At 57.2% G+C, this 12,127-nt stretch overlaps 1 protein-coding gene across 2 annotated transcripts in view; it reads left to right on the top strand.

Moving 5' to 3' along the window:
• Positions 1-12,127, top strand: part of ARHGEF10L (Rho guanine nucleotide exchange factor 10 like) — a 140,735-nt gene that overhangs the window by 88,599 nt on the left and 40,009 nt on the right. For both annotated transcript variants that reach the window (XM_054579670.1, XM_054579671.1), the window contains 3 exons: positions 223-350; positions 1,901-2,001; positions 9,063-9,184. In XM_054579670.1, the coding sequence (XP_054435645.1) occupies positions 223-350; positions 1,901-2,001; positions 9,063-9,184 (351 nt within the window). The remainder of the gene's footprint in view (positions 1-222; positions 351-1,900; positions 2,002-9,062; positions 9,185-12,127) is intronic.

The raw sequence follows: 12,127 nt of genomic DNA, 5'->3' as shown, positions 1-12,127 counted from the left end.
TGTCCCTCTCAAAGCAAGGGTGCTGGGTGGGGTCTGGACCACGGGCTGGGCAGCCCGCCACAGCCCAGAGCTCAGGGGGGCCAGCCTCCTGCTGTGGCCGAGGGAGCAGCAGGCCGCGCCCCGTGTCTCTCCCCTGGGGCGCCCCGCCTGCTGCAGGATCCGCTGCGGCTCGCGGGGAGCTGGCAGGCTGTGTGGTGACTTCATTGGCCATCTTAATTCCAGAACCTGAACATGACGGTGGCTCAAGACTGGTGCCTGGCCCTGCAGAGGCTGATGCGGGTGAAGGAGGAGGAGATCCACTCGGCTAACAAGTGCCGCCTCAGGCTCCTGCTTCCCGGGAAACCGGACAAGTGAGAGGCGGAGGGGCCTGCGATGAAGCGGGGGTGCTCGGAGGGGGCACCCGGAGCGCTTCTCTTTGTGAGCATTGCTGTGACGGGAGCGGGCGTGCACGCACTGCGGGCTGTGCCCTGCACAGCATTTGGCACAGGGCAGGTGCTTGTAGCCGAATGAATGAATGAGTGAATGAGTGAGTAAAGGAGCACATCTTCCTACCTGGGGTAAGCCCATCCCCTGCTGGGGTACCCGGACGCTCTGCTGTTCGCTGGCTCCATTTGCGCTGTGTCCTTTCCACTTATATCACATAGTGCCGTTCCCTGGGACCAGGCCCTGGGTCTCCTCTCATGGACCCTCCTGCCTCCCCCAGCACTGCCCTGCCCCCCAGTGCCCCCACAGCAGCTTGTGCCCCGTGGACCCTCAGTGGCTGTTTGTGAAATTGATGACAGCCTGGCAGAGGTGGGGACAGGGATCTATCCTTCTGCAGCTCAGGAAGGTGGGTGTTGTTATCCCATTTAATAATGGGATAATAGCGGAGGAGGAGACTCAGTGAGTTAGGTGACAGACAGGCCCAGGGCCGCCTAGTAAGAGGAAGCGCTGGGTTGCAAGGGGTCAGACTGGGAAGCCTAGGATGGCGCAGTGAAGGGCTCGGAGCCCAGGTTTTGGCCTCCTGGGCGGGGGCCAGTGTGGGGGACAGAGTGTTACAAGCAAAGTAGCTATGAGGACAGGAAGAGGGGAGCGCGGTTGTTTGAGGCAGGGCCATGAGACCAGATGCAGGGCTCGAGACTTGAGGCGGGGAGTCGGCAGCTTGGGGCCCCAGCCACATCTGTGACCACCCTGTTGTGTGGCCCCCCTCTCCTTCTCTGCATCCCTTCCTCCCCCTGCACCATGGAGGTTCACACTGGTCCTGCTCACCTCCCGGGGGCTGGGATGGCCCGTGGTGGGGAGTAGGCTGCACAGAACACTGAGGAGCCCCCGATGCTCCAAGGTGAGAGGACAGTGTGGTGGCAACAGTGACCTCCGGCCACCCCAAGCCTGTGCATAACCCCATTCATTCATTTCTTTACTCACCCATGTGCCCTTTCAGCACACATTTACTAGGCAGCTGCCATGTGCTGGGTGCAGGGTGCAGACCCGAGTGAGACTTGTTCCCCCTCACGGAGGCTCCCGGTCAGACACGTACAGGTCCCCTGGGAAGCTGACCAGGTGGAGCCCTGGAAGGGCCTCTCGAGTCGCAGCCTACAGAGTGCCAGACACCTCTGGCCTTGCTAGGCACCCAAGCCGAGGCACCTGGGGCTGGGCTGGAGTGCCGCCTGGCCACTCTGGGGGAGGTGCCCTCCTCCTGGGGCCGTGGGGGGTGGAGGGACTCCTTCCCCAGACGACCGAGGCTTTGCCGGGCGGGCCACGGGCCTCTCTGGCCACCCTTTGATGCTCTGTGCTGACCTCACTCTATCTCCGGGGCACGCGGTGGGAGGGAAGAGCTGGGTGCTTGCCGGGGGGGGGGGGGGCGGGGTAGGGGCCAGATCCTTGTCCCGAGCACTCACACTCCTCGCCCTTCTCACCGAAGGTCCGGCCGCCCCATCAGTTTCATGGTGGTCTTCATCACCCCCAACCCCCTGAGCAAGATCTCCTGGGTCAACAGGTTGCACTTGGCCAAGATTGGACTCCGTGAGTAATGCCCCAAACAGAGCGCCTCAGGAGGCAGGCTGGGAAGAGGGGGGTCTTGGAGGGAGTATCTGTGTGTGCGTGGGAGGCATCCAGGCTCAGGGGGAGGAGGCTCCGGAGGTGGGGAGAGGGGGTGGAGAAACAGCTGGATTCAAGGGTCCTGAGTCCTGAGACTCTGCTAGTGACCTTGGACAAGTCACTTCCCCTCTCCAAGCCTCAGTTTCCTCATCTGTAATACAATGGGAGTTGACAGAAGGTAAATTAGTGGTTGCCAGGGACCTGGGGGGAGGGGGAAATGGAGAGAGATTGCTAAGGGCTTTTGTTTTTGTTTTTGTTTTTGTTTTTTTTTTGGTGGGAGTGATAAAACACATCTCAATTTTGGAGTGATGGTTGTGCAACTCTTAATATACTAGAAACCGGTGAAGTGCACACTTTAAAAGGGTGGCTTCTTTGGTAGCTGAATTATAGCTCAGCAGAACTGTTACCAAAAAGTGATGCTGGTTAGATGAAACTGATTTCAACCAAGGATCTCTTTATGTTTTTTCCCTCCTGAGCGTCCGCTAGTAAGATAGAGATAACAATGGATGTCTGCATTTACAAAGAGCACCCTTGTGCAAGGGTTTTTCTACGCATTTTACACACTTCCTTCATTTCACATTCACAGTCACCCTAAGAGGTAGGTCTGTTGTGAACCCCTTTCTACAGCTGAGGGTTCTGAGGCCCAGAGAGGTGCAGCGACTTGCCTGAGCTCACACGGCAGGGAGGCGCGGCCGCTGGGCGGTGGCTCCCGGGGCCCACTCTGAAGCCCTGCCCATTCTGCGTCCTCGGGCTGGCCAGTCTCTGTCTGCCAGACCACACTTGCTAAGTTATAATTTTGTTTGTGCTCTTGGTGACTTGGCAAGGCCCAGGTCCTTGCTGGTCAGAACTATCATTCCCTCTGATGTCCTGGATTCCCATTTGCTGGTTCCAGCCGATAGCACTGATTTCTTTTTCATTCTTGTTTCTGCTGTTATCTCTTTATAGATAAGTATATATTTCGAATACATTCTGAGACATTTCCGGAAAGAAGTCAGGCCTTTCGTCAATGGCCTTCATCAGTTAAGAAACTGTTTATTGAGTCTCTATAGTAACTTCAGGCGTGCGGGAAAGGAGCACAGGCAAACACGGAGAGGCAGGCTGCTGCTCTCACGGAACTCAAAATCGGGGGGCGGGCAGGCAGACTTCACATGAGGAGCACATCTGTGGGAGGAGGGGCGTGCTGCGTGGGGTGTAGTGCCAGGTGGTGTGACCGGCACCAAGCGTGGGGTCAGGGGTGCTGTCACGGAGGGCGTCTGAGGAGGTGACATCTGAAGCCATGCACAGCTCTGGGAAGAATGGTCCAGGCTTGAAAATAGCGAGTGCAAAGGTCCTGAGGTAGCCAGAGCTGGTGAATTGGGCAGGTGGGGGGAGGGGGGGGCGGCGACTTCTAGAAAGCCCAGGTGAGGTTTAGGCAGTGAGGGGGAACTTTTGTTGTGACACCAAGAGCCGGGCGGTGGTGTGGCCCAGCTTCTGTTTAAGTGAATCCTTCTGGCGCTGTGCACAGAGGGCCTGTGAGGTCGGGGAGGGCGGGTGGAGGGGCTGTGGCTTCGGATGAGCCGGGATCAGAGGCTTCTGCTCATCCAGGCCCTTCTTGGATCTGGTGCTGATGTTGCCCAGGCCTCCGCGGGATGTTCCTTGGTGACCCGGAGGGTGGAGGAAGGATTTTAAGCAGAGGCTGCTCCCTGCCCTGGTGGAGGGCTCTGGGAATTCTGGCCCTAGGAAAGGCTAAGTCAGCTCCCCAGCTGCCGGGCCTCCGGCCCCACGCTCCCCTCCCACCAGGCAGCGATTGCATCTTTGGCAGACACTTAAGCCCTGATTGTATACACACCCTAAAGGCAGGTGGATCTGGGTTGGAACCCCAGGTGCTTTGCTGAGTGGGGCTTGGCGGTGGTGGGACAGGAGCCCACTGCTGTGGGTGTCTCAGTTCTCAGCGGCCTGTGAGGCTCAGCCTCCGTTTCTTTCTCTACACAGTTTTCACTGCAGCAAAAAGTTTTAATGGAACGACAGTCATTTGAAATCTTATTTGAATGCCTGGGTCCCCCTGAGGCTTGAATAATTTGTTCCTTCTATTTTGCCAGTTTGTTTTTTTATCTTCAGTGCCTGGTGGGGAGGGAAGAATAACAGGAGCCCGTTAGAATATATTTTAAAAATTTATTCACAAAGGATATTACTCCTTACAGAAAAAAATTAATTTTTTTAAATATCTTACTTTCTCCCTGACTACAGTGCCGAGATCATAATCCACTGAAGACTGAGAAAGGGGAGGGCTGGAGTGGGGATGCCCGGGATCTGCCCCTGGGAAGGACAGGGGACCTGGGGAATCTGGGGACCCAGGCCACCTCCTGTCCTGGCCACCACTGTGCCATGTGGTTCTGGGAAAGGCAGGCTTCCTGGGGCCCTTTCGCCGTTGTGTTTTGGGATGTTAGCGCCCCAGGAAGCGGCCAGATGGCCTGGGTTCAGTTCCCCACTCTGCTGCTTACCAGCTCTGATCTCAAGCAAATGGCATAACTTCTAGAGGCCTTGGATTTGCCCTCAGAAAATGGGGATAACACCAGCGCCCTCATCTCAGGTCTCCAGTGAACATACGGGGTGTCGGTGTGTGCAGGGTGTCTGGGACAGCCGACACCTGGCATGTGGGAGGAGCTCCTAGCCGAGGAGTGTCTGCATCTCACCGCCTAAGGTCATGCCTAACTTGGGGCAGAGCGGGCCCGGTACCCTCCCACCTCTCTGCCGATCAGTTTCCTGTTGGTGTGGGCTCCAGAAAAGGGCTGCAGGTGGAAGGTGCCAGAGAAGGAAGGGGCGAGGTTGGGGTTTCGGATGCTCCCTTCTTGTGTCTCCCCGACCTGTGGCTCTCAAAGCTCAGCATCCCTGCCTCTGGGCGCCTGGCCCCTCTCCCAGCACGGCCTCCTGTTCCTAACCCCCACAGCACTTGGGCAGGGCGGGCTGTGGGAGGGCTGATCCCACGCTCACAGGGGCATGTTCCCACAGGCTTGGCCTGGAGGCCTTCCTTCGCTGCCTCGGACTGGGTTGGTTTTCCAGCCCCCAGTCCTCACAGTAACACCCAATGCTCCTCCGTGTGATGGGCCCAGTTACAGAGGTCTGAGCATGGCCCGAGTGCATGCCAGGGACACTCTGACCTCATGTCCTTGAACCTTCAACCATCCCTGAGCATGGGACCTGGCCCAGTCCTCGGCCAGAAGTAGTGGGTCTGCCTTCTAGGAGGGGCCGAGGTGGCGTTGGGGCAAGACTTGGGTTTTACCCCAGCTGCGTGACTGTGACCGGGGCCACGTGTCTCTCTGCAGGGAAAGGATGTTTGGAGAGGACTTGTGCTGAGGTCCTGCCAGCCTCCTCCTAGGCTTGTGTTGGGAGGTGGGAGAGGGAAGGTAGGGAAGCGCAGTCGGCTGTCCATGGGGCAGAGCGGCAGAAGGCATGATGCAGCCGCTGAACGTGGGAGGCACTGGGGAGGCAGTCGGGGCTAGAGAAGCAGGGCAGGTCAGCGGTGCCGTCCCCGTGGGTATCACTCAACACTGTTGCGTAGCATTAGGCAGTGCCCTTACCCTCCAGGACCATGATCACAGCGGGTACTATTTCCTGAGTGCCTGGGGTATGCCAGGTGTTGTATCCATTCTTTTCGGTGCTCACAGCAATTCCAAATGGTTGGAATTATTCCTCTATATTCCAGATGAGGCAACAGTCTCACGGGGGTAAAGTGTCCAGCTCAGCCACACTGAGCTGGAGGCTGCGTCGGGATCTGCCAGGGCCCTTCTGGCAGAGCCAGGCTCCCGCAGCCTACAGGGCTGTTCTGCGGGCTCGGAGGTGGGGGAGCGGGAGGGGACAGGGCCCCCAGCCCGGAGCTGCCCCCACGGCCCCACGGGCGCTCTTGTGTTCAATGGGTGCTGCAGAGCTGGGTGCTAAATGCCCCCCAGCTTAACGCCATTTGGAAATCACAGCTTTGCCGTTGGTGCCAGTCCTTAATGTCACTTATCCCAAGCGGGCCTTCAATTTTCAGCAGCGACAGCCTTCTAATTTGGTTTCAGCCACTCTGGTTTTGTGACGGGGACAATGGCAGTGGCAGATGGGCAGCCACAACTCCATTTTCTTTTAACGTTCCCAGGCGCAGACAGGGGAGGCACCATCTGGAAGGAGGTCAGATCATTACAGAAATATATACTAATAAATTGCCAGGACTTGATGGGCTGTGGGTGCGGGGGAAGGAGTGGAGGTCAGGGTGACGCGGTGCTGGGGGAGTTACATGCACGGACGGAGCTCCAGGGGGCCACCTGGCGAGGGGTGGGGTTTGGGTGCTCTGCAGGGCTCCTGCCTAGGAGAGGGGAGGGACGCGACTGTAAGCTCCTGGAGAGCAGGGACACGCTCAAACTTTGCCCGTCTTCATTCCTGCCAAGGAGGTGTGTGCGGCCCCACAGGCCGGTGGGCTGGCTTGGCGATCACCCTGCATGGCAGGCGCTGTGCAAAGTGCCCCTGTGGCTTAGTTCCTTGGCTCCTGCGCCCTGCCTTTGACTTCCCCCAGCCTCCGTTTGCCCAGGGTAGAATGGGGGTGCAAACACTGACCCCTGGTGGCCACGAGGATGAAATGAGACAGCGTGTGGGACCGCTCTGTGAGCTGTGAAGCGTGGTGTGCGTCGGGGTGCCCATCCTGTGCCGTGGCTGTCCTCTCCTTGATGACCTCTCCTCCTCAGCGGAAGGAGCCAGGTTTGATGTGACTTTGTCTCCAGGGCCCAGTGGGGCAGAGGGTCTGTTTAGGGAGTGAGCTCACCACCAGTGATTCCACTGCTTGCGGGAGCAGGCGCGCTGGGCGCGAGAGCCGGCTGGGGACGGGCACTGGAGCCTCTGCTGACGCAGTTTGCCAAGTAGTAATGTGTGACGTTTGCAAAGGTCTTTAACCTCTCAAAGGACTTCCACACCTGCTCCCTCATTCAAGCTCTTCTTGCTGTGACTGACAGTCAGGTGCCACCTTTCTCTGGTAGCAATGGTGTTTTTTAAAAAGCCACTTTATTGAGGCATGATTGACATTCAAAAGACTATGCATGTTAAATGCACACGGCTTGATGAGTTTGGAGATTAGTATGACCCCGTCGGCACAGTCTAGGCCATGACAAGTCCCTCCCATCCAAAAGCTCCCTTCCACCTGCTTACCTATTATTTTTTTTTTGACAAGGACAATTAGTGGAATATGTACCCTCCCAGCAAATTTTAAGTGCATAATGCAGAATTGCTGGCTATAAGCCCTGTGCTGTGCAGACAATCTAGGACTTGGTCCTCTTGGTAACTCAGACTTTGTGCCCCTTCCTGGTGTCCCCTGGTTTCCCCTCCCGATGGCGCCACTTCTCTAGCACCTGGTAGGAAGGCTGCTCCCAGCACAGTTCAGTCGATGACCCCTCCTGCCACCTCCAAAGCTCCTCGCTCCCCTCGGCTTGTTGTCACCTTGTTAAGCAGCCTTTCTCCCTTGGGGTGTCCCAGCGTCTCTGGCTCTTCGGGGCAGAGCCGTCTCCTCATTGTCCAGCGTCACCATGTCCAGGGTCAGTCATGCCCATGGCTGTCAGTAGGGGGCGGGATGCTGGGGGACTGCCTGGCTTGGTATGAAGAACCTGGGCTTTGGGTCAGACAAACCTGGGTCCCCAGCTGGGCTTGGCCATCTAGGATGGTGTCAGTCTCGTCATCCATAAAGTGAAAATCATGACCTCACTGTGCTTGGCTATTGTGAAAACAGAGCTGGGGGACGCGTGTTGTACTCAGTGTGGGCCTGAGGCGTGGACATGCAGTAGGTGCGCTTTAGCTACGCCACAGCCCTGCTGTTTGGGGCCCAGGAAGGCGGTCATTGTGTGGCATGTCACCAGGTGGCACGTAAGGGTGGGCTCCTGAGCGGGGAGAGCTCTTTGGAAGAGATGGAGGTTAGCTTACCCACTCACTTGCTCACTCCTTCCGTTCATTCTTTTAGCCCTTGTTTGCTGAGCACTCATTGGTGCAGGCAGTGTGCTGGGTGCCGGGGAGACAGTGATGAATGAGATATCCCAGATCCTTCTGCTCTGGACCTACATTCTAGGGACTTATGGAGATGGGTTATAAACAAGAAAGCAGACACAATGGTTTTAGATTGTGGTGAAGGCTAGGGGAGAATCAGACAGGGTCAACCCCCCCCCCGCCCCGAGAGGAGGGGGCCGCTGTAGCTGGGGTGGTCCGGGAGGACGTCCTGGAGGCGGGAGCCTGTGAGGGAGTCCTGACCCTTGTGAAGGAGCCGCTGAAGAGAAGGCAGTTTAACATATGATCGCAGGTCTCCAAATGTGAGACCAGGGTCTGGGCCTGGGCCTGGGTGTCTATGCTTTTAACAGGTCCCTGGGGTCTTCTCTGCCCAGCTGGATAGGGGGACCTGGAGGTTTCAGGGTTGCTTCAAAGGAAGTAGGAGAAAGAGCCTTCCACTTCACCATTATCATCACGATCCAGTAGAAAAGCAGCCTGAACTTAGGCCATTACCATCCAAAACCGTCTCGTGTGCTGGCTGGTTTATGACCTTCTCTCTTCTTGGGAAGGTTAAGGGTGAGGCAGCCGGGCCTGGGCTGAGTTTAGCATCTCAACCCTTCTTGAAAACCCTTTCCACCTACTATTTCATTGGATGCTCATAATAACCATGGGACGAAGGCATTTTTATTGTCCTTATTTCATAGGTGAAGAAATCGAGGCTCAGGGAGTTGGGATGATTTGCACAAGGATGCCAAGCAAAAGGCCGGTCAAACTAGGACTCAAACCTTAGGTGTCCTGGCTCCTTGGCTGGGCACCCACGGCCATGACCACAGGGTGGGGCTGGATTTCATCTCAGACGGGCAAGGGCGGGGCTGGGCAGCATGTGGCTGGGCCGCCGTGCAGGCCGGGCCTCTGGGCCTGCCGTGGCCCCCTGGGCCCCCCGGCTGCTCCCTGCCTGCCGGGTCCTCGGACTCTGACCAGCTTCACCCAGCTCCTTCCTTTTGCTATAGGAGAGGAGAACCAGCCGGGCTGGCGATGTCCAGACGAGGACAAGAAGAGTAAAGCCCCCTTCTGGTGCCCAACCCTGGCCTGCTGCATCCCCGCCTTCTCCGCCCGGGGCCTCAGCCTGCAGGTGAGTGGAGCAGATGTTGCCGAGCTCACCTTCTCCTGGGAGCATCAGCACTTCCAGGCCATGTCCACGGCAGGAGAGGCCCCGGCCCCAGGTCCAGCTCCTCGGCTCCTTACTGATGGAGTTGGCCAAGCCTTTTTATTGCCGTAGCAGTCAGCTTTCTCACCAAAAACGTGGGCGTAGATGCCCTCATTGGGTCAAGTGAATGGAAAATTCCATTATTTTGAGCTGACAAATAGCAATGATCTCATCTGTTGATGGCATGACTCCAGCCCAGAAGATAGGCCGGAATATGCCCAAGTGGCTGAGCCAGACTTTGTGGGTTGGACCCTTTGTGGGCTGGAGCCAGGCAGAAGGCGGCTTTGACGTGGGCGGGGTGCGGGGGCACGCGTTCCATAGGCATCACGCCTCCCGTTTGTCAAGCATCTACTGTGCTTCCCCGCTGCTCTGCCGTCACTCTCTTGTTTTAATATTTATGAGAACCCTGTACCTAGTTGTTTCTAGATGTATTTCACAGGCAGGGACCACCTAAGGCCCAGACAGATGACATGACTTTGTAAAAATGATGCAGCCCGTCAGGATGGGTCCAGGAACTGCAACCTTGCTCTGTCTGATTCTGACATCTGTGATCTTAACCTCCGCTGGTCACCTGTCCCTGACATCCTGGCCAGGCCCGCCCCTTTATCCGGAGCAACTGCTGCCCATCGCCCTCCCCCGGTCATGAGGTCATCTAAGCTCTGGGGAGGAGGAGCGAGCCTGGGACCCAGGCCCAGATAATTAAATCCTAGGAGAAAAGCTGGTAGGGCTGTAGGCTGGGGCTCTAAGTAGCTGAAAGAACACAGCCTTGAGATGTCAGTTTATTCATTAGTTCATCCATTCCTCCATTCACGTGTCCATCTGCAAATAATCGTTGAGCACCTACTGTGTGCCAGGCCCTGTGCTGGACACTGAGAATATAGTGCAACAAAACATGCAACATACCCTCAGGTAGCTTTCAATCTACAGAGAAACAGGAAAGAGCCTGGCAAACAAAAGGAAATAGAAAAGAGCCATGTGTGTTATACAGAAAATAAGTCAGATATAATGGATGCAGAGATCAGGCCAACAGAATGAGGTGGTCAGAGAGGGCCTCTCAGAGGAGGTGGCATTTCAACCAAGACCCGAATGGCAAGAAGGATGCAACCCCAGAGGGCCCAGGGGAAGAATGTTCCAAATAGACAAAGCAGCGCAGAGGCCCCCACAGGTACTGCCGGGGCAGCCGGCGGGGCTGCGGCTCCGGCTCCGTGAGCCAGACAGAGAGGCTGGGCGGTGAGGTCTGAAGGTGGGTGAGCTGGACCAGGTTTGGAGTTTATTCTCAGAGCAGCGAAAAGCCAAGGATGGCTCCGAGCAGAGGACTGGCATGGTCTGATTGATATTTTTGGAAGGATCATCTGATCCTTCTGGCCGTCGTGTGAGTGTGAACTGAGACTGAGAGACCAGCACAGAGCTTAGCACGGGGGCCCTGCTGAGACGAGGGGCGGGGGGTGGGGGGCCCGGGGCAGGTGCTGGTGGGGGCGGGGGCTGGGACTCGGTGAGGCAAGGGAGGCCCTCACCTAGGGCGCCAGCAGTCCCAATCATCCAGATAAGTGATGTTTTAATGCAAAAATTCAAATCAGCAAATCATGGACTTGGTCTGGCTAGGTGTTTTGTTTTTTTTTTTTTTGGAAATCAAGGGCCGGGATTAGGATGAGGCAGGGTCAGGTCCTGTCTTCATTTAAACTCTTCATAACTTGTTCATCGTGGGTGTTTTTTTTTTTTTGGCATTACTTTTGATTTTTTAAAATTGTATTAAAATATTTTTCTTGATGTCTGAGCGTGTTGACACCCCCTGCGAATTTGCAACTGAGGTGAGTGCCCCCTGTCCTCACCCTGGTGGAGCCAGGGCATGGAGGACTTGGGGATACAGCTAGGGGGTGCGGTGGAGCAGGGCTGGCCCCTGGTAGGAATTAGACGGGGCGGGGGGGGTGTGAGGAGAGGGAAGAAAGGCTGTGCCCAGGTCTTCGGCTTGTGCACCTGGAAGGTGGTGCCGGTGGTGGTGCGGGGTTCCTGGGCCACAGCCTGATTTAGGGGCTCAGGGAGAGAGAGCGGCCAGGTCCCCAGCACCACGCCTGGCACCCGTAAACAGTGCTCAGTAAGCAGTGGCCATAGCAACAAGAGCAAGAGTGATTAAAATTCTTTAATCTTGACACTAGGATGGCAAGCCCTCTGACGGGGTGCCTGTGTGCCGGGCCCTGTTCTGGCCTCTGCTTCGCAGGGATTCACTCGCTCGTTCCCCCCAGCTGCCCACAGATGTGGGGCTGTGAGTCCTTGAGGCTAGGAGGAGGGATTCGGAGCAATAACTTGCCCCGTGGCCCTGGAAGGAGAGTCTTCTAGACTCCTGCCAGATCCTGCTCCTTTCCGCCTCTCACGGGGGCGTAGCTGGCTGTGCCCTGGCGTGAGTCCCCTTGCTAAACATTCCCAGGGGTGGCTGCGATGCTGTTCACTGATGTAGGGCTGGGGCAGCCTGACCTTCATAGGGCTTCAGTCGTTACTTATTGAGGAACAAAGGGCCTGCTGAGTCTTTTGAGCTCCTCCCCAGCAGGCCTTGGGGGCCGCGGAGCGGGGATTGTTCCCGGTCCACCCCGCCTGCGGCGCACCTGGTCTTAGGGCATCTGAGGGGAAGGCTGACCAGGTCGGGTGGTGGATGGTCTCCATCTCCCTTCCACCCTGGGCCTCTGGGGACTATAGGGCTTAGGTGGTGTCCTGAGGGGTGGAGCTGCACAGGCCACACCTCCAGGGCAGAAGAAACCCCCACCCCGGTGTGGAGCTGCCTGCTGCCACTTCGCAGCTTGGCGGGGGGGCGGGGCGGGCACCGAAGCTGTTCATTCGGAGCTCTCAGGGCCAGGATGTGCAGGCGGGTAGCACCCC

Source organism: Pteronotus mesoamericanus, unplaced genomic scaffold (genome assembly GCF_021234165.1).
Source record: "Pteronotus mesoamericanus isolate MK-2021 breed Mesoamerican mustached bat unplaced genomic scaffold, CSHL_Meso_final contig_557, whole genome shotgun sequence".
Classification (NCBI taxonomy): domain Eukaryota; kingdom Metazoa; phylum Chordata; class Mammalia; order Chiroptera; family Mormoopidae; genus Pteronotus; species Pteronotus mesoamericanus.
The sequence above is the reverse complement of the archived record's forward strand: the minus strand, read 5'-3'. Positions and strand labels throughout refer to the sequence as shown.